The following is a 20,801-nucleotide window of genomic DNA, read 5'->3' as shown; positions in this document are numbered from 1 at the left end:
TGTATTGGAGTAACTGAGTCATAATTTGGCCAGCATATTTCTGCTGATGTGTGAGAAGGAAATAAATGACTGGACTTTCAGATCCCAAGATCAGTTTAGAGACTAGTTTAGGAGCCACTGTTATAGAATATACCTCCTTGTGAGCACTCCAAAAGTAGACCATTATGGGGACAATGGAACAAGTTTTCATACAGTAAACTTCTGTGCAATTACTTTCTTTTTTCAGTGTAGATTGAGTCACTTTCTTTCAGGTTTGTCATTTCTATTGGCGCTCAGCTGTCTGGAAGAAAATCTCCAATCACAATTTTGACTTGCTCATCAAAATGTTTGACCTCCAGTGAAACAGTGGTGTTCTTCGAGTGATGGTCCCTATGTGGATTCCACTGTGGGTGTGCATGCGCGCCATGCGCCGGAGCCAGAACTGTTGAAAGCAGTGTCCGTCGACCTGCATGCGGGCCTCACATTGCCCATGTGGTACATCCAAAGTCTTAAATATCCACGCGGGTCGACACTCCCTCAGTTTCTTCTTACCACTGCCTGGCTAGAGTCAAACTTCATCTTCTCCTCGTATATCTTGCGTAGCAAGTAATGGTTTTTATTAGAATTAATTGTTAGATTTTAGTCTTAGCATAGCTAGGCAAGAAAAGTTTTTCAAAGTTAAAAGTTAGAATTAGGTAAGTCCCCACTTTTCTTCCCCACTCTGTTTGTGTGGGGAGTATGCCAAACCAAGCCAGCTTTAAAAACTGCATCACGTGCCCTCGGCTCTTCTCGGTGAGCAACGAGCACCAACGCTGTGTGTACTCTTTGGGGAAATCCTACATAGTTTCACGGTGCTCTATTTGTTGCTCCTTTCCCTTGAGAACCCGAGAAGCGAGACCATTTAGGCTTCACAAGTTCCTGATGGAAGAAGCTTATGTACCCATGCACCACTAGGCACTGGCGGACCTGCCGGAGCATCAAGCACCAGCGGCCACATCAGTACCAGCGGCACCACCGGCACTGGCCAAGTCTCATAAGAAAAGACATGGTCACGGACATATCCCTGAGAGGGCACTCAACAAATCCATCCGTAAATTTCGTTTCTGAATTATAACAATACTTCAAATCACCTTTTCCATTCAACGTGGGGCCTGGTTCTCTACTTTCGATACAAAAGATGCTTATTTTTCCGTCGACATCCATCCTGCCCATCGCAGTGTCCTTTTCGGAAGCAGAGGAACATCACACTACCAGTTCCGTGTCCTCCTCTTTGGGATAGCCACTGCCCCGCAAAGCTTTTTGCAGTAGTGGCAGCCTATATGAGATGACTAGGTCGGTCACTCACTCTTCCCCTACCTAGGTGACTGGTTACTAGGGGTGCCCTTGCACGAACATCTGCTAGTGACCATTCAGACTTTACAAGACCTGTTGACCAACCACTGCATATGTATCAACGAGGAAAAGTCCAACCTCATCTCTACCAAAAAGCTCACGTTCATTGGAGTGGCTAGATTCTCGAGTAACACGGGCGTTCTCCCCAAAGATCACTATGCTGCCCTTGTAAACATCATTACGTGACTGCAACACCATCCTCGCATGTGTGTTTGGCTGTGCATCTCACTCCTTGGACACATGGCAGCATCCACGTCAGTCACCCCACATGCTCGACTTCATATGCACAACCTGCAACATTGGCTACAAACAGTTTACGATCCCCAAACGGTGCACCTGAACAAATGGGTTTCCCTCCCTCCACAAGTACTAGCCTCCTTGAAATTGTGGCAGGACCTGACCAAAGTCTTGGTGAACATACCGTTCCACCAACCCGAACCACATATTACATTAGTGACAGATGCATTCCTTGTGGGTTGGGGCACCTATGTGCAGGGCTGCACAATGCAAGGATTATGGTCCCCCAGGGAGGCACGGATGCATATCAACATCCTAGAAGTGAGAGCAGTCCTACAAGCTTGCCATAACCTTCTTCCTTTGCTCTGAGGCAGAAATGTTTAGCTTCTAATGGACAACATGTCGACAGTTTGCTACGTAAACAAGCAAGGGGGAGCCAATCCTTATCTCTATGCTAGGAAGCTGTCTGCCTCTGGAACTGGTGTTTGAAACACAACATAACATTACATTACATAATGCACTTACCTGGGACAGACAATGTCCTTGTGGACAAACTGAGTCACCCCTTCCATCTCTGTCATGAATGGGGACTTCACGACCCCATTCTCTGACATCTCTAAACCGTGGGAAACAGTGACATGGGACTTTTTTTGCCTCAACAATGAACAAACTTCCCCTCTTCTGCTCCAAAGGTTTGCTAGGGAAGGGATCAATGTGGGATGCCTTCCTCATCCCATGGACGTTGGATCTCCGATATGCCTTCCTACCCATTCTGTTAATTCCTAGAGTGTTACACAAACTGAAACAAGACCTGGCACAGGTCATATTCAGCCCTGTCCATGGCACAGACAACACTGGTATTCGGACCTGCTACACCTCTCCATCTACCTCTTCTCCCCCCCCATCCCTTTCCCTCCTCCCGAATCTTCTCACACAACAACATGAACATGTCTAGCACCACTCCACTTCACAGCACGGTTTTTGGATGGGGCTCACATATAGATAATGCCTGTTCCTTCCCAGTAGGACAGGTACTTACTCATAGCCGCTGTCCGGCAACCAGAGCCTGTTATCAAGGTAAGTGACAGCGTTTCACTCAGTGGGCTTCGAACAATTGTTATCCTTTATTTAGCATGTCTGGCCCCAGAGTCCTGGACTACCTCCTCCACCTACAGCGGTCTGGCCTCGCACACTTCTCCATAAAAGTTGATCTCGTGGCCATTAGTGCTTTCCTCCTGCCAGTGGATGGGTTCTCTGTCTTTAGCCATCCGACTGTCGCTAGATTTTTACAAGGCTTGCTTAATTTGTTCCTGACCATAAGTTCCACCCCTGCCTGGGACCTTAATCTAGTCCTTTCTGCCCTCACAAGGCCACCCTTTGAACGCTTATCCTCCTCTTCCCTTACTCACCTGTCTATGAAAGTAGTCTTCCTTGTGGTTATTACCTCAGCTTGTTGGGTTAGCGAGCTAGCAGCCATGCTGGCAGACCGCCCCCTTTACTTTTTTCCCACAAGGACAAAGTCTCTCTCCAGATTCACCCTAAATTCCTCCCTAAGGTCGCCTCCCAGTTTCACCTTAACCAAGTTAACCACCTTCCTGTCTTCTACCCCAAACCTCACTCTTCCAACAGGGAGAGAACCCTACACTCACTCGATGTTAGATGGGCACTGGCCCTTTACCTCCAATGCACTCGTCCCTTCAGGACATCACCAAAACTCTTTGTGATTATAGCAGATCACTGTAAAGGATGTGTGCTCTCTTCCCAGTATATCTTCTGCTGGATTGTGCGTTGCATCATGGAGTACTACTCTTTTTCTAATGTTTAACTCCCACCAAGTATCAGGGCACACTTCACAAGGGCACAGGCGGCTACAACAGCCTTCCTTGCCGACGTCCCTTGGCAGGACATTTGTAAAGCAGCAACATGGACCTCCATGCATACATTCACAGTTCACTATGCATTGACTATCACTACCTCCATTGATGCACCTGTGAGTACTGCAGTCCTGCAAACTTTAGCTTCTACAGAGCCCTAGCCCCACCTCCATTCTGATTACTGCTCGCTACACTTCCCACAGTGGAATCCACATAAGCACCATCACTCGAAGAAGAAGGGGAGGTTATTACTGTAACTAATGGTTCTTCGAGACATGTGGTCCCTGTCTGGATTCCAATCCCTCCCTCCTCCCACCCCGTTTCCTCTGCTCAGAGCTCAATGCTTAGGAGTAAGAGGAAACTGAGGGGGCGTCAATCCACACGGACGTATAAGACCTCGGATGTACCACATGGGCAACTCGAGGTGTGCACGTGGGTTGACGGACACTGCGTTCAACAGTTCCGGCTCCAGCGCATGCGCACCCATGATGGAATCCAGATAGGGACCATACATCTCAAAGAACCATCAGTTACAGTAAGTAACCTCCCCTAATATCTCCTCTGTACAACAGATAACTCTTTGTGAGCTAGTTTTAGGAACACACAAACCATAGGCGTTCAACTACTAGTATCCTCCTAGTCCAGTTAATATCTTTAGGACAAGACAAAGCCATTTAAAGGCTTGCCTACAGAGCTGAATGGAATAGCTATTGTCAATTCTAGTAAATTTCCCTGTGTAGGCAAGCCCTAAGGGAAGAGCAAAGTCTCAGCCGTAACTTATTAACATCTTAGACCTATGTTGTCCATTGCCTCTACCTAATAATTAAACTTGTTAAAGGTAATACCATAAAATGTGTCTGGAGCATTTACGGTTGGTTCTAAAGTACATGATCTCTGCTGAATGATTCACTGGATGACCCAAAACTATATGTAATAAAGCAGCAGGAAGAGGTTTCTTATAATCTAATGTTCACTCAAAGAGAAACATGTAACTGTCACATGTACATGAGAACTAACTAACTTTCATTATCAGGTAAATGTGTTTTTCTGCAGATTTGGTGTTGGTCTTGCCATAATGGTGCTTCTCTTCTCAAAATGTCTGCTTTTCCCAAAGAACAAGAGGACAACACTTCACAAATGCACAAAATTTTCTTGGATGGGTAATTAATAGCTATTCTATCCATGACATTTTATGGGCCTCTCCTCTGTTGTCCGTATATACTATGTCTGAGCTTACATAGCAACCGGAGACAATTGTTTTTGATAGTTTTGTTTTCTAGCCAGTGTATTAAAAGCAGTTTTATTATAAGTATGGCTTTAAATATTCACCAAAATCATGTTGTCATTGGTGAAGTACTTAGGTTTTTTGGTGATCTCACAATTATGTATATCCTCACCAGACTAAATCTCTATGGAAACTGTTTGGGATAGGTGGGGAACAGGGGAGAGGTTTTCCTCCATTACCAATAAAAAAGCTAACTACAGGCTTTAGCTGCAGTAGCAACAAACCCCATCATTTCTATAGATTCCCTTAGTGGTATCCTTGGCAGGTAAATGAATTTCAGACACCTCTTCTTTTAAAAGCTCAACTTAGAGCTGCTTTAGGCCTCCTAATTGATGTAAGTAATCTTAAAAACCTTGCTTCTTCTCCAGCATTGATTCAGGCTGGAGAGGAGATGCAGCTGCTTCCCTTTAAAATATTAGTCGTCACCAATTTCTAATCCCAATGAGCTGCAGCACCAGCAGAGGCAATTGACTTCATTTTACATTTGATGTTGAGATGAACTGGGAGCCCCAAGCCAACTCCTAATTAATTTAAAACAGTACTAAAGGTTGTTAGGCTAAGGCAGTGTTTCTCAATTATATTTCGCCGTGGAACCCTTGCGCGGCCATGCCATACCCTCTGCTGACAAGTCCGGGAAATTTTCCCCTTTTTGGCGGTGTAGGCTGTTTTCGCAGAACCCTTCAACTCAGGGTTCCGCGGAACACTATTTGAGAAACACTGGGCTAAGGAAAAGAAGCTCTAAGTTAAGTGGAAAGTGCGTGTTAAATTACCATCCCCCATGAGCCCAGCTGCCCTTTCAGCAGTAGTTTATTGGTTCTAAGGACAGTTGCCACCCTGTATATCATAAAGAAGAAGGGTCTTTGAGCCACAGACAGCTACTGAATGATACCCTTTTGTTTGATCTTCTCCACCCAAATAAGCTAAGGTATTTCTAGGGACCACAAAATAATAACTTAATATACTGAAAACAGGAGAGAAGGTTTCTAACCCTTTCCCTATATTCTCTCATCCTTCCATTATGAACTTTGGAAGTATATGTTTCATAAATTTTCAGAATTAGTCTGAAAAAAAAATTATTTCAAAAGGTAAAAAACCATATGCAAATAGCAAATAACTCATATCTTGTTGTGACTACGTTGGGTCATTGTCTTCAACTACCTGAGAACTCTGCCTTGTCTGCACTAGTAGTTGCCGAGTGGTTAACCACTACTGCTAACAAGTTTTTAAACTCTTTGTCCACGCTGAAGGCAAAATTGTGCTTAACATTGTGGGATTTTTCCCTAGTATGAGGCTGATCAACACTTAGTTTTACTAGCATAGTTGCATTTTTTCGACAGAGTTATGCCGGTAAAAGCCTTTGTATAGATGCAGTTATACAGGTATCGAAGTGCCTTATATTGATATAGCTAACTTAGATTTCTGAATAAAAATAAGCTGATCATGGTTACAAGGCTATTTGTACTTCAGTCTCCTTCTTCTGGTCTCAGTGCACTTACCTGCCCTTATCTTTTCTGGGGTGGAATCTTGTGATTCCCCTACTCTTGGATCAAGTCCTCAAGCTTACAACATCTGTGTAGCAACTATGAATTAGGTTCAGTGTCTGCAGGTCCTCCCTTTGGGAGCTGTGATAATGGTGAATACAGTGATCCAAACAGCTTTCTTAAAACGAAGTATGTAAGTTCACAGAAGGAACAAAGCATAACCAGAGAAAAGGGTTTTTAACACAAGTCATTCATGACTATCTTACCTATGTCCCCCATTCAGGGAGTGTCTTTTTAAAACCAGCCAAAGTTCTTTGTTCTCTCCTGTGTCCCTTTAGCTCAAAGGTACACTTCAAAGCAGTTGGCTCTGCATTGTCTCATTGCTAGGAGATGTGACTATCTGTATCCACCCCCCTTCTCCGGTGTAAATCCTGACAACCTGTTAGTGAATCAACTCAGTGTGTGCATATATTAAACACCATATTTGGGCAAGATACAATATTCATACAGATCAGCTGACCGTATAAGGACTTTTATACCATATAGTTGCATCTACGCCAGGACAATTTTTCTGTGCTAGGTTTGCAGGCATATGTAAAGCAGCAAAACTTCTAGTGTAGACAAGTGCATAGTAAGTTTGTTGCTGAGTATTCTAAAATGTACATGAGGCCATTAGCCTACTAATGCACGTCTTTTTGTGCCTAAATGCTCTACTTTTGCTGTATGTATAGTATATATGCGGTGGGAAATGAAGCTTGCTACCTTCGTGTTTAGATTTCTCTAAACTGAAAGGCTTTATCTCTTCTTTGATTATTCAGCGTTTATAAGACAATTAACAAACCACCTTATGAAGTTTTGAAAACTGATGACCTTTCAAGCAGCCTACCATCTCTTCAAGATATTCAAACTGCATACACTAGATTTAAACAGCTGTTTCTGATAGGTAAGCTAAATGGGATGGGAAGAACCAAGATGTGACAAATATTCCTTTAGAGACTTGCTGATTTTGCATCCAGGTACTCAATCACATATCTTAACAGATCTTGAATACAGTTCTTGACTTAAGAAATTGGTGGTCACTTTCTTCTGATGTAGGGTGAAAGGGGCTCATTCTGAATAGTTAATTGATGATTGTCTCTGCAGATCAAGTGAGATCGATGCATGCTTGATTGGTTTATTAAACTAGAAGCCTGCAGTTGTCAAAATTGTTAGCCCCACTAACAAGTCACATTCTTTAGAAAATGAATTGCAAAAACTTAGGACACAAAACAATTGGAAACTGACTTAAGTCTCTCATAAAAATCTAATAGTTAAAATAGAACACTGTAATGCAAATGTCTCAGACCTCCCAGACCTAATTAAAATTAGATTAAATTAGTGTTTTAAATCCTAAAATGCTTGCAAATAAGCATTGGTAGTATTTTGAGGTATTTCAGAATATTGGAGAACATCAGTATAATAGGGATGATAAGAAACTGCATTCTCTACAAATGCTACTCTTGAGGGAATTCTGTGCCAAAAAAATAAAAATTCTGTGTACAATATTCTAAAACTCTGCCAATTTTGTTTGTCAATAAATGTGGAAGCTGCAGCATGGCAGTGGGATGCACAGGCCCCTAGCTGCATGGAGGTGGAAGGTCACCCTGCAGCCTCCGCCCTCTTTCTCTGGAACAGGGACTCGATGAGCCTGTATCCAACCCTGACACAGTGTAAGGGCGGGGGCTGCCCCAGGAAAAACCCTGGGGCTGTGCCTCTCCATGCCAGGTGCATCAGTTATGGGCAGGCAGGCTCAGCCCAGCAGGATCCAAGTGTGGAGGGGCTTAGTGTGGGTGAGAGGGTTCTGTATGGGGCAATCTGGGTGCAGGTGATTCAGTGGGGGATCTGGATGCACAGGGGCTCATTGGTGGGTTCTGGGTGCAAGGGCAATGGGACCTTGCTTCCCGTATCCCCTTCTCGTCCCCCTCCCTTTCCCTGCACATATAGAAGCAGAAGACAACTGGCACTAGGACCCAGGACGCAGCGTACAGGTGCAGAGTCAGCAAAACTAGCAGAAGGGCCACTTTCTCTCATAGGGGCAGCTCTGCACTTGAAGGAATCCAGGGATGAGGGGGGAAGAAGAGGCATATGACCTTGCGTGCCCCCACACGCCACTTCTCTGTTTGTGATGATTTACCTCTCTGCTTGCTGGTCCGTGTGCTGGAAATAATGCGCCTGTGCTGCTGGGATGGGGTGCGTGACCGCTCTTGCAGCTTCCCTCTGCTTCCCATCATTTTCTGCCAGGAAGCAAAGAATTTCTGTGCTGGACATGAATTCTCCATGTGCACAGTGGTGCAGTATTTCCCCGGGAGTAAAGTGTAATTTAGTTTGACTTAATCCTGATTTAACGACATATATTCCAAACATAATAATTAAATGAACTTTCACAATTTTTGGTGCACCTTTTTTAATTCTAAAGTGCTGTTTGAGGCTGTCTTCACTGCAGGGTTAATTGGAGTTCTGTACACTCCAGTCAACTCCTCTTGAGTTAGCCCAGCTCTGGTGAGAGAGGTGACACTGCAAAATAACGAATGACTTTATGAGCAGCTGACAAGTTGTGCAGTAGCCTGTACCTCCTGATACTCAAGTTCAGGGGTTTTGTGTGTGGACAGGACTAAAGATAGGGACAACATTCGTGTTAATTGCAGTTGAAAGCCCTTAAAAAAGGCTGGAGAACAACTGTTAAATTGTGTAGCCCTTCTGCTATAATTTTGGGAAGGGATTAAATCATTAATTTAAATCGCTTTTTTTTTTTTTTTTTGCGAACAAAACCCATTGACTTAGATCAGATTGTGAATTTATTGAACTAATTTGAATTGTGGTAGTGCCATTGAAGCCAGTGGGACTCTTCAGGCTTCAGTTAAGCATGCACATAAATTTTTTTAAGCATCAGGGCCTAAAACTATATTTTTATTAAAAACTGTAAAATCTTTAGCACTTCAAAACAAAATTACTTTAACAATAAAAAAAAAATTAGACACAGTGACAAAGTTACTGTGTACTCTTTGTATACATACAGGTCAAAATAAGATTCCTAATTGATTTTCAGAAGCACTGAATGTCTTTTTTTTTTCAGGTTTATCCTGGACTCTTAGGCTGTGACTACACTACAGCTTATGTTGGCAAACCTATGTTGCTCAGGGTTGTGAATATTCCACTCCCCTGAGCAACATAAGTTACACTGACATAAGTTCTCGTGTGCACAGTGCCACGTTGGCAGGAGAGTTTCTCCCACTGACATAACTTCTGCCACTTGTGGAAGTGGTTTTTTTATGCCAGTGGGGAAAGCTCTCTCCCGTCGGCATAGAGCGTCTTCAACAGATGTGCTGCAGCACTGTACGTATAGACATTGCCTTACTCAGATGTTGCCCCAATGCTCCTCCTATCCTCACACACAAGTTAAGTGGTGGTTTCTAAGTTAAGTTAACTCCCCAGAGTTAAGTGGTGGTTTTTAAGTCAGGCTAGCTGGCGTGGCTGGGGGTGTGGATTAGAGACCAGCTTCTCCTTTCACTCAGGCTGCCCATTTTTACAGTGAGGACAGGACATGTCACAAGCTAAATCACTTGAATGCAGATAGTCCTCCAGTGCCTTCCCACGATTCTTCACATGTGCCCAGGACAGACAAATTGTCCTGCAACTTACTGGGAAAGAATCATAGAACAACACAGAGAACCAAGGGATATGCCTCAGAAGTCCATGGGACTTCCAGCAGCAGTGAGGACACAGGAAGCCAGGTAGGGCTTTGCAGTGTAACTGCCTACATCTAGGCTAGGTTAACCTGCATGTGGATCACCTGGGCTAACTCTGCAGTGGGGACATAATCCTAAGTAATAGGAGCACAAGTCCTACTGACATAAAACTGGAAAACCTGATGGAGTATAACTTGGTTGAAGCATTTCATTTTTCTTGACTTATGGAAGTTCAGCATATCAGAATGTGGTGGTAGCCCATGCTATATTTGCAATTGTTTATCAGTTGTTTGTGGTTTTATCAGAATAGAGATGTTTGTGAGACACTAGAACTCTTTTCAATATAGATGAGCATTTTAAATGTGAAACTTCTTAGTTGGAAAAATAGCTGTGTAAAAGTCTGAAATTCTGTAACCCTTCCTGTACCCAGAACATGTCCTTATGTGTTGTTTCTGCAGCTCGTCCACTAGTTCCACTACCCCCTTCTTTCCCGTAGGTCATCCAGTGTACTCACTGACTTCAACCAGTGAGCATGCAGCTACGAAACGTGTGGCAGCTGACTGCCACACATGATGAATCCTGCCTTTTGGCAGTTTTTCCCCTTTGCAGCTGCTATTAGACACTTAGTCCAACTGCTTTCTGTTGCCTAGAAATCTCTTCTCCTCCACAGTTGCCATTAATTTCCCCCTTGTATAGTCAGGAGAAAAGGCAGAGGTTAAGGTAGCTTCCAAGCATGAATGAAGCCCTTGTAATTTGAAAAAAGATCTTTTGATGATTGAGCTACCCTTATTTAAACATATACTGTAACTTGCTACTATTACAGTTCTACTTAAGAAGAAAGATTAATTGCATTTGAAAATATGGAGCTATATTTTAAAAAAAAACAAATTTTGAGTTTACTGATAACACTGAATGCAAGATCATGCTGAACAAACTTTTTGTGGTATCTGCTTGTTGAATGATTTTTTCCATAGGTGTTAAAATGGTCTTAACCATTTAACTTGTTTAACTCTCTAACTCCTTAGGAAATTCTTACTTTCTTTTAACTACCTATTGTGTTTTTGTACATGGTTATAAAACCCTGTATTAAAGTTAATTTAGATTATCCTAAATATACAGTTGAATCAGTTAAACCCCTTATAATTTAGCTCCGAACTAAGATATTTAGATCTGAAAATACTCTTAAAACAGTTCATTGAGTGGAAGATGACGACAATCATGCAAACAAAATATTTCTTTGAGGTGTTTTATGAAGGAAACTTAAAATGTGGTTTTTGCCATTTTCTCTCTGATAGAATTTTTTTCCTCAAGCTTTTATATAAAATTATGCCCATTATTCTTTTAGAAGTATCAGGGATATAAATAGACATGGCATAATTTGGTTTGTTCATGTTTTTTTCTAATTTTGATTACTTTTTAAGATTTTTTTCTATTTTTTATATACTTCTATTTTTTACAGTTGTGCGGGCTGAGACTGGGGTTAGGGTTAGGGCAGTGCTGACAACAGGGGTGAAGGAGACTCCCTCTATGGCCAAGAGGCCCAAGCCACCAAGGAGCGGGGAAGGCTGTAGTAGTCTTGCCCCAGTGGAGCAGAGACCCCAGGGCAGGACTTTAAGGTGGTTGATGAGCCCTCAGCTGTGGGGAAGGCCACCCCATTGCTGAACAGTTCCTGCCTGGGGATGGTTCCCATATTCCTGGGTGGTAAGTGAGGGAGCAGGGTTGTGACAGCAGAGCTGCAAAGGGGTGTCTGCACATTTACAGGGCCAGCAACACCCAATCCCTGCAGATTTACTGACTGTTACGGATAAAAAAGTAACTTATCTATTTCAGTGTCAGCTGAAATTGACATTTACCAACAGTTATCAATTTAAAATTAAATCATGCCAATGCTAAATATAAAGTATTCGATTTGTTTTTACTTTTTCAACATCTCAAATCTTTTGTGAACTTCTACACACTTTAAATGAAGAGGCAGGCCTGCTGACTCAAGATGTCTTTCTTCTAAGCATGCTAGGAGTGGTATGTAGTCTGTGAAGCATTCACAAGATAGTGAGGAGGGACATAACATTATCTAGACAGGGTAAAGGGTTTAAAAAACTTAACTGTCTGACTGAAAATCCCTTTCCTCCTGAATTGCTCAACTTGGTGATGTCAAAATTCCACTATCTCCCCAGTTGTCCACTGGGTTTAAGGCTAGACAAGACTTGAATATATATATAATGTAAAAGTATATTTTGTGGGGGGGAAAACTTAGCTCTTTATATTGGAGGCAAGAGTGCACATATCTATTTTTTTCTGGGCATGTTGATTGTAATATTCTTCCAGTGGTACTTGTCACACCTTCTAGAACTTGTTGCCTGGTTTTTGGAGCAGTTCAAGGCATTATTAGATCATTAGACTTGAAATCACTTTGTTTGGTGACTTGCCCTTGTCTGATCTGCACCTATGGGAGGATCATATCCCCTTGAAGTCTGACTCTGAAAAGGAGTGATTTCTATTTATCTCCTAAAGCAAACATTTTAAAGATTTCACTACTTTTGGATGGTTCTTATGTTCAATCCACTTTTCCAGGGGAAGCAGAAGTTTGCATATCTTTATCCTACAAGATGAGAACTGATCTGCATTTAAAGGACACAAGTTAAAATTGACTTCTTTAAAAACTACTTTGCCTGTTAGGGAGACTATTAAACTGTCCAAAAACCTGTTTTAGTTAATTGACTCTTTATGTTCATACAATATATATTCTTGCACTTTATTCAACTTAAAATAAGCCTCTCACTGTCTTTCTGCCTCTAGTGCATTCTTAGCCCACTGATAAAATGTTTGGGTTGTAAACACTTCAAGATAAGCAGTAGAGGGTCCATCCTCCCCTGCAGCCCCCAGAGCACTCAGGCTGTCTCCTGTGAACCCAGAAAGGTGGGGATGTGAGAAGAACTGATTAGGCAGGTTTGAGGTGAACTAGGAATGGCTTGGAGTGCAGAGGATGAGCTGATGGGTTCTGTGTGGTGTAGGAAAGAGAGGAAAAGAAGTGGGAAGGATGGGAGCAGGAAAATAAACAGAGAAAATGAAAATGGAAAAAAAAAAAAAAAGGATGGAGTGAACAGAAAAGAGGAGAACAGGCACAGATACCAGAACACACAAGGAAAGAGCTGGGTCTAAGGATCATAAGTGAGAGCTGGAGGAGTGGTAAGGGGAGGAATGAGTAAGATGTCATGGGGACAGAAAATTAGGATGTGAATGACGGGAAAGATTTGAAAGGGCAGGATAAATGTCAAGGAAGCAAAGCTCCCAACAGAAAAAACGGTCAGGGAAGGAAAGAAGGTTGAAGAACAAAACAAAGGAAATGCAGAAAATTGCAAACTTCTGAGAGTGAGTGGCAGCAGAAACACTATTGTGTGGAAGAAGGTTTGTGGGTTTTTGTTTTGTTCTTTATTTGTTGGATGAGGTATATTTTTGTTTGGGAGCAATGTCTAGTGTTCCTACAGTGTGTATAAAGAAGCTGATCATCAGTTTTGGTTTCACTTTTAAATGAAATTTACAAAAATCTTAAAACCTTTCTGCAAACTAGTGTCCGCCTTGGTTGTATGTCTGTTTGGAAAATGAGAGTGATGGGGCCCTGGGTTTTTAGAATTTGTTTGAGTAAAAGAAAGCAGTCAACTTGTTACTTAATCAGCTTCAGAGAAGTTTAAACAAAAACAGTTTAAAGTGGCTTAATGTGCTGCGCTTGTCCCAATTGCACTGCCAATTCTGTGGTTTTCTATTCCATTTTCCTATATTTTCAATGTTTCTCTCCCCATTGTTGAAACAACTTTATTTAGAACACTAAATAAGCAGGCAGGCTTCTGTGGGTGGTTCAGCATAAAATGTGCTCTAAAAATACAGAAGTTGGTATGTAAGAGATTACTAAGAATCCACATCCCCAGTCCAATCTCTGTGGAGTGTTTGTGGAGATAAACAAACTCCCTTATTTAGCTTACCTAGGTATGGACATACAGCAGGGAATACTGAAATCCAAACTTTCCTCACATGGTTTTAGAAATATTTTCATGAAGCTTTGTTAAGGCTTGCAAAACTACTTTTTACATAACTTTAAATTTTGGGCCCAAACTAGGTGTTCACTTTTAAACAATGGACAGGTTTTGATAGAATTTTTAGTTAGATTGTGAAGATTAAATCTTAAAGGAAAACTTAGTCTGTTGGATGCCTCATGTCCACCCCAGTTGACGATTTTTTTTTTAATTTTTTTTGATGCGACAGACTGCTGTTAACTAGCATGCACTCACAATCTAATTTTCTATTTTTTACAGATAACAGTACAGACTTCTGGGATACTGATGTAAAATGGTTTTCATTACTGGAGAGCACAAACTGGCTGGAAATTGTTAGGTTTGTTAATACATGTTCTTTGGGTTCAGTCTTTATTAAATGAATCTGTGGTGACTTTTCGAGCTATGGTTATTGGAAAACCAGTTAAATGAGTAATTCTTTTTTTAAATGGGTTTCTTTTGGGAGCTTTATCAAAATGTTTTGTTTCAGGAGTCTGAGATGTATAGAATAAATTGACTACTTTTTATGTATCTGTGATCAAATATCAATAGAAAATTTTAGATGTGGGAGCCAGAGTAGATGCACTATTTGGGAGACAAAATCCTTCCAAACTATGGTTGCTAAACTTTTCTCACTGTGGGAAAGGGACTTCACATCACCTGTTTTATGAACTTCATCAGCTATAGAAGAATAGGCAAAAACTTAGCAGGACAGACTTCTGGAGGCCTTAGACTTCTGCACTACAACAGAGTGCATGCCATTATGTCCCATAGATGGTGTATTTAGAGAAGAGATTTGTGGTATTGGGGGCTGTGTGTACTAGGGGACACTTAAATTTCCACTTGTGCTCATGCTAATTCAGGTGAACTGATGAGTGTGATAGTATACACAAGAGGCTGGTGGCTGAACTCAGTTTTTCTACTGGTGTAGTGATATCTGTTGCAAATCAAACCCAACTGAAATAGTTGTCATCTGCACTACTGGTAGATATAACACAAACACTGGTTCACCTGAACTAGTGATTACAACCATGGTAATTTTTTTATAAGCTTTTTATGTAGACAGAGGCCTTAAACAAAAAAATTCTACTGCACGTGAAGATAGATGTCCTTCGAAAGTCTTTCTTCAGTAGAAGATCAAAGGAACTCTGTCTCAGAAAATTAAGTTTTGGACGTGAGTTGTTGGTGCTGAGCAGCAGCTGAATTGTGGAAACTAAGGTTAAGAATGCAAAGGCAGCAGCAACTGGCCAGATATACAAACTGGCAATGTTTTTCTAAATTAAAAGCAATTTTGTATTGGAAGGAAGATTTGAAATAGTGGGAAAACCATGTGAGAACTTGAAATATCCAGCTTCTTGGGTTTCCAAACCTCTCTGATCCTGAACTCCAGAATATGGAAAACCTGTCCTGATAGCCTGAAATCAACTCTGTAGTATCCATCGGTGTAAGAGAGTTCCTGTGTATAAAGTTGGGAAGTAAATACTATCAGATATAATGTATTTTTCTTTATTGGAGACTGACTGAAAACTTTGAAAACAGCCGGAGTGGTTGGAGACTCTTAAGGACGCTAAAATCTTGATCCTTCTCCCCCTTCCACCTCATGACCAGAGGAGTAATGTGATACATTGTTTGCATTCTCGTCTCTCCTTTGTTGGATTGCACCTCCTATTTCTTGTATAACTCACAGGCAACTCAGAATTTTTCAACCTGCATGCATAGGCATAACTTCTAGTGATGAACACAATGAAACCAAATGCAAACTTCTAGCCAAATTCACGTCTTCGCTGACCGTCTTGTAAAGAAGCATTTCTTACTTGGCCCAGTTTCTCTGCAGATTCTTGGCACTTCAGCAAGCAGTCTCTTCATTCTGAGATCCAGACTTCTGAATGAAGTAATATAACAAAATAGACCCTGAAGATGAAAGTACTGATTTATGTTGGCTCATTTGCAAGAATCTCACCTTTGTGTGCAAATGGAACAAGTTGCTAACTTTAAAGATAGGTTTGAATTTACCCAGAACTTCTCCAAATTGTTTTTGTATTACCTTTCCCTTTTTTAAAATATAACTTGTTCTTTCTTGGGAGAAAATACTGGCTCTAATGTAAAAAAGTTTGGGTTTTTTATTTGCATTTTCAGGGGCTTTGGTTAACCAGCACCTCCAAACTCAGAAAATGTTTTCCAACCTTTTAAGTTCGTTGAAGATTCATATATTGCTCTCAAAATGTAAAGCATGTAGAGAGTTCTGGTACTCTACAGTAGTAATTATTCATAACATGCTGTTAGAAGGAGGTCAGAATGAAGTAACCTCTATTTATAGAAGGTGAGATATATTGATGTGCTATGAATGCCTGCAACAGATAGTTAGTTATAAACTGGAAATATAAAACTGCTCTTCAAAAAAGTGCACATTGAAAATCTTAATGTTTTTGTAAAATCAGAATACAAGCAGAAAACTGGGAGCAAAAATTAAATTTAAAATGTGAATTGTAATTGGTTAAATATGGATAGAATAAAAATTGTTTAAACCTTTCAAGATACAATCTAAAACACAAACTTGATTAAGGAGGCTGCTGTACCCAAACTTACTTCTGATTGGCATGGTAGTTTTTCAGGGGAAGCTAATGTAACAGATCACTGAAACTATATGAACTATCATAATTCTGCTAAACTTAGACAAAATTAATTTTCTTGGCATTCAACTGGTTTTCTTCATACCACATTAGGCGATGTCTGAAAAAAGCAATAGAGGTTGTTGAATATCTGGAAGGACAAAATACAAACATTCTCCTTGTAGGTAAGAATCTTTGATCAACAGATGATCATATCAGGTACATTTTCTCTTTATTCCTCCTACCCACCTACTCCCTTGAGAAATGTACTGAACTTAACTTGCACTTTTAACTATATATAAGGAAGGGAAAATAAGGTTAAACAGTTTTTAAAATTCATAAGCATCTGCTATATTTAATGATGTGGCACTTCACGTACAAAACGTCCTAGGATATCTGAACTGCAACTAGTGTTTCCTCTATTTGAGATTTGGCATGCATAGTCTCAGCCCGCAAGGGAATCACTTGAAGGGGGTGGAGATGAATTATTCAAGGACTGTTATATTTGAGTCAAAAGGTCTTTTATTAATGCTTTTTGGTCTAACAAGTTGTTTACTGATTAACCTGCTAATATATAGTTGTACAAACTGCTAAATAAAAAGTTAATGGAAAGTTGTATCTATTCACTCTGTGTACCAGAGTTTGCTCAAAACATGTGTTTTACAATTGTCATTGTGAACTTTATTCAGGGGATAATAGCTTAATTCAGCCTACACCAAAAGGACCCAGTATGTTTATCTGATATATGGCCATTTTGAGAATAGTTGCTGTATTTACATGCACACGTAGTCACCCACAGGATCAAGCCCTAATCATACCGGTCCGTAATCTAAAGCTTAGTCCACATATCTATGTAACTAATTGCAAGGTAGACTTTCCTAGACATGTTAATTTCCTCAAATTGTGGGTCAACTCTTAAAATATTGTAAACTGAGACTGGGAGCTTTTAGTTTAATATTTTCAAAACAAGAAAGGGGATATTTTTATGTGAGGGTATTAAACAGAGTACAGGGGTTTGAAGAATACAAATATATAGAGTGCTGGCAAACATGCTGCATGCCTCATAGGCATAGAGAGGTGTTTGCCACAAAAAGCCTTCAATCTAATACAGTGTGGGAAAGAGGGGATATAATAAAGCAAAATGAATGAAGCACAGTTTGGTATACACCTTAGTCCATGGCTTTCCCCTTCCTCCCATGTCTCCTCCCTTCAGTTGTTCCCTTTTGCCATCTGTTCCCTCATCCAGCCCTCCATCTTTACCACCTCTGTCGTCTTTTCACATCATGAACGTTGGATTGAGTGTGGGAAGGTTAAAGCATGTGGGGACAAAGCAGAATGAGAGATACCCCTGATAGTCTAGTGTTTGTTTCTTTCCCTGCTGGAGAGCAACAGAAGTCAGAATTGATGCATACAAACTTTGAATACTCTTTGAAGATCAGATTTGGTATTAAGGCTTCAGTAAGTGAGCTAGAGATGTGGATCATCTGTGTGTCTAGTTTTAGTACAAAAACTCCTGATAGGTGTATTCCACAAGTATATTGTTTTTAAGCTGTGGCTTGACAAAGCCCTGGCTGGGATGATTTAGCTGAGGTTAGCCCTGCTTTGAGCAGGGGGTTGGACTAGATGACCACCTGAGGTCCCTTCCAACTCTAATATTCTATGTGGAATGCCAAATGTGTGAATTGGGTTTTTTCATAAACTGGCTAGTAAATTTATTTTTCTACAGTGTAGCTTGACCTGACAGGAGCTTTTTAGACTGCAAGCTAAACTTCCTTGAATAAACAAACAAATTGTTAAATACAATAGAGCCAATTTTGGGGGGGAAGATTACCAATTTGTTTAAACATTGCAAATTTTTCACAGAAAATACAAGAACAAGTTTTAGGGGCTTAGATACCAGGATGATTTTCAGTGTGGGAGGTAAGACCATAGAATAAGTCCATAAAATAGAACAGTATTTACTGCAGTGTTACTTATAAACATCTTTTTCTGTAAAGACGCTGCCAATGCAGTGGGTATTTAGCATCTCTAAAAAGTCTTTTACTTAGGCATCCAAGTCTAAACAAATCTTAGCAAATTTTTTGGTCAGAATTGTATTTCCATAAGCATCAGTCATGCCAGACAAGCATTTGGTAAAGCAAATTGCTCCGCTCACCATCCAATGTGACTTTTTGTCCTTTCAATACTGTTCTGCAGAGGAGAATGCCTCTGATCTGTGCTGTGTGATCTCCAGTCTGGTTCAAGTGATGATGGATTCACATTACAGAACAAAGTTTGGCTTTCAGAGTCTTATTCAAAAGGAGTGGGTAATGGGAGGACATTGTTTTTTGGATCGCTGCAACCATTTACGGCAAAATGATAAAGAGGAGGTATGTTTCTTGACTCTTGGTTATGCACAGCTTCTCAAAGCTTGCTCACTCTGAGGGATTATGTTGTGTGTTTGGGCTACTTTGAAGATGGCTGAAGTTATAAATCTTGTTTTATGGATTGTCTATTCTTTATTCCATTGGGAAATAGCTCTTTTTAAAAAGTTTACTTTGATGTGGTGTTTTGGAATATTGCTTTTCACTAGGTTACAAAACTTACCTTAAACAGTTGAATGTACATTTTTTTGATAAGTATTTCTTCACCTCTGGAGCATGCTGTACTGCAAGTTTATGAATGATGATTCAGTCATAAACATGCCTGTCCGATTTCACCCTTCTGGAATGAAGTTCCTGTTTTTGAAGGAGGTGTAGCTAAACATCCCAAAGCTGTCTTTCTAAAATAGTAAAGTGCATAAAGCAGGAGCACAGAGTTAACTAACGTAGCAGGGGAATGAATTGAAACATCCACAGTTTGGGATTCCATGCAACATTGATTTATAACATGGATTTAATTAAATCTCTGACTTTGCTACCATTTAGTTTCCCCATGTAGTCTAAGTTCTAAGATCATTGTATTGTTTTTATTGAGAGGAGGGAATCTATAGCTTTTGAAACTCCTTTTGGCATAGCTCCCAGTGACTCTTGATCCAAACTAATCTCTAGCTTTCACTTTTAAGCCAGTGGTGCTGACAGATCTACAGTTTTTTCATCAGAAGCTAATGCATTTCACGTCTAGTGGAAAAAGACAAATTGTTCATCTCTAGATTAGCAATTGGCATTAAATTTTTAAACTGTCACTGTATAAACAAAAAGCAAACTGCTTTGTCTTAGACAAAATAAATGTGTGAAGCAGTTCTATACAATTCACTATAAATCCAGATGAGAGCTGTTTTTAGATAAATTTGTATATGGAGACATTCAAATCAAGAAGTATGCAATCTGCATGATAGGACAACATGCAGTGTTTGTTTTTTTCATGAAATTGATTAAATATTTCTTTTTATTTAGGCTCCTGTTTTTCTGCTCTTCTTAGATTGTGTTTGGCAGTTGGTGCAACAATATCCTCCGGCATTTGAGTTCACAGAGACTTACTTAACTGTCTTATCAGACAGTCTCTATATACCTATTTTTAGCACCTTCTTCTTCAATTCACAGCATCAAAAGGACACTAACATGGTAAGGGTGTACTTTTGAGGAAGTGGACCCTTTTACCAACAGCGTGGGTAATACTGAACAAAAATTGACTGGCATTAGAAATAGCTACTAAATTATCTTTCCAAGGAAAATTTGAGGGCAGTGTGAGCTAGATGAATGAACACAGGGTTGGGAGTTTGGAGGTGCTGGATTCTAATCCTGATTCTCCATTGACTCATGTAGCTTTGGGTAAGTTATTGCATCTTCTGTCTTCAAACTGTAAAATATCTTAAAAAGATGTCTAGTACTGTTGCAACTGTGGACTGGATTCCCTGTATTTCATGGCCATAGAATTCACTTGCTGTAGAATTGTTCCAGAATCCACGCTTCACTTTTTGTACATTTTGTGTAGCCTTGATAGTAGAAAACCTTGAAAACATGAACTAATTGTAAATCCATGCACTGTGGTTCTTCCTAAATCTACAAACAGCCTGAAAAAATAGCTGATATGCAGTGCTCCATTCATTTATCTGGGGTGTTAACTGTGACTTTAAAATATAATTTAATTGATAACATTAGCTATTTTAGTGCTGATCATTTTAGCAGACACACCTTAATGTGCTTATCTCTCAATCCTGAACTGCCTTCCTGGTGCCCAAAGCCCTGTCAGAAT

At 40.4% G+C, this 20,801-nt stretch overlaps 1 protein-coding gene across 2 annotated transcripts in view; it reads left to right on the top strand.

Annotated features, from left to right (window-relative positions):
* Positions 1-20,801, top strand: part of MTMR12 (myotubularin related protein 12) — a 52,533-nt gene that overhangs the window by 26,830 nt on the left and 4,902 nt on the right. For both annotated transcript variants that reach the window (XM_067545478.1, XM_067545477.1), the window contains exons 9-14: positions 4,536-4,642; positions 7,067-7,191; positions 14,281-14,359; positions 16,743-16,813; positions 18,825-18,997; positions 20,003-20,170. In XM_067545478.1, coding sequence (XP_067401579.1) covers positions 4,536-4,642; positions 7,067-7,191; positions 14,281-14,359; positions 16,743-16,813; positions 18,825-18,997; positions 20,003-20,170 — 723 coding nt within the window. The remainder of the gene's footprint in view (positions 1-4,535; positions 4,643-7,066; positions 7,192-14,280; positions 14,360-16,742; positions 16,814-18,824; positions 18,998-20,002; positions 20,171-20,801) is intronic.

This window comes from Emydura macquarii, unplaced genomic scaffold (assembly GCF_026122565.2).
Source record: "Emydura macquarii macquarii isolate MOO-44397 ecotype Brisbane River unplaced genomic scaffold, CSIRO-AGI_Emac_v2 contig_1045, whole genome shotgun sequence".
Classification (NCBI taxonomy): Eukaryota; Metazoa; Chordata; order Testudines; family Chelidae; genus Emydura; species Emydura macquarii.
Note: the sequence above shows the minus strand (reverse complement) of the source record. Positions and strands in the feature narration are given on the sequence as shown.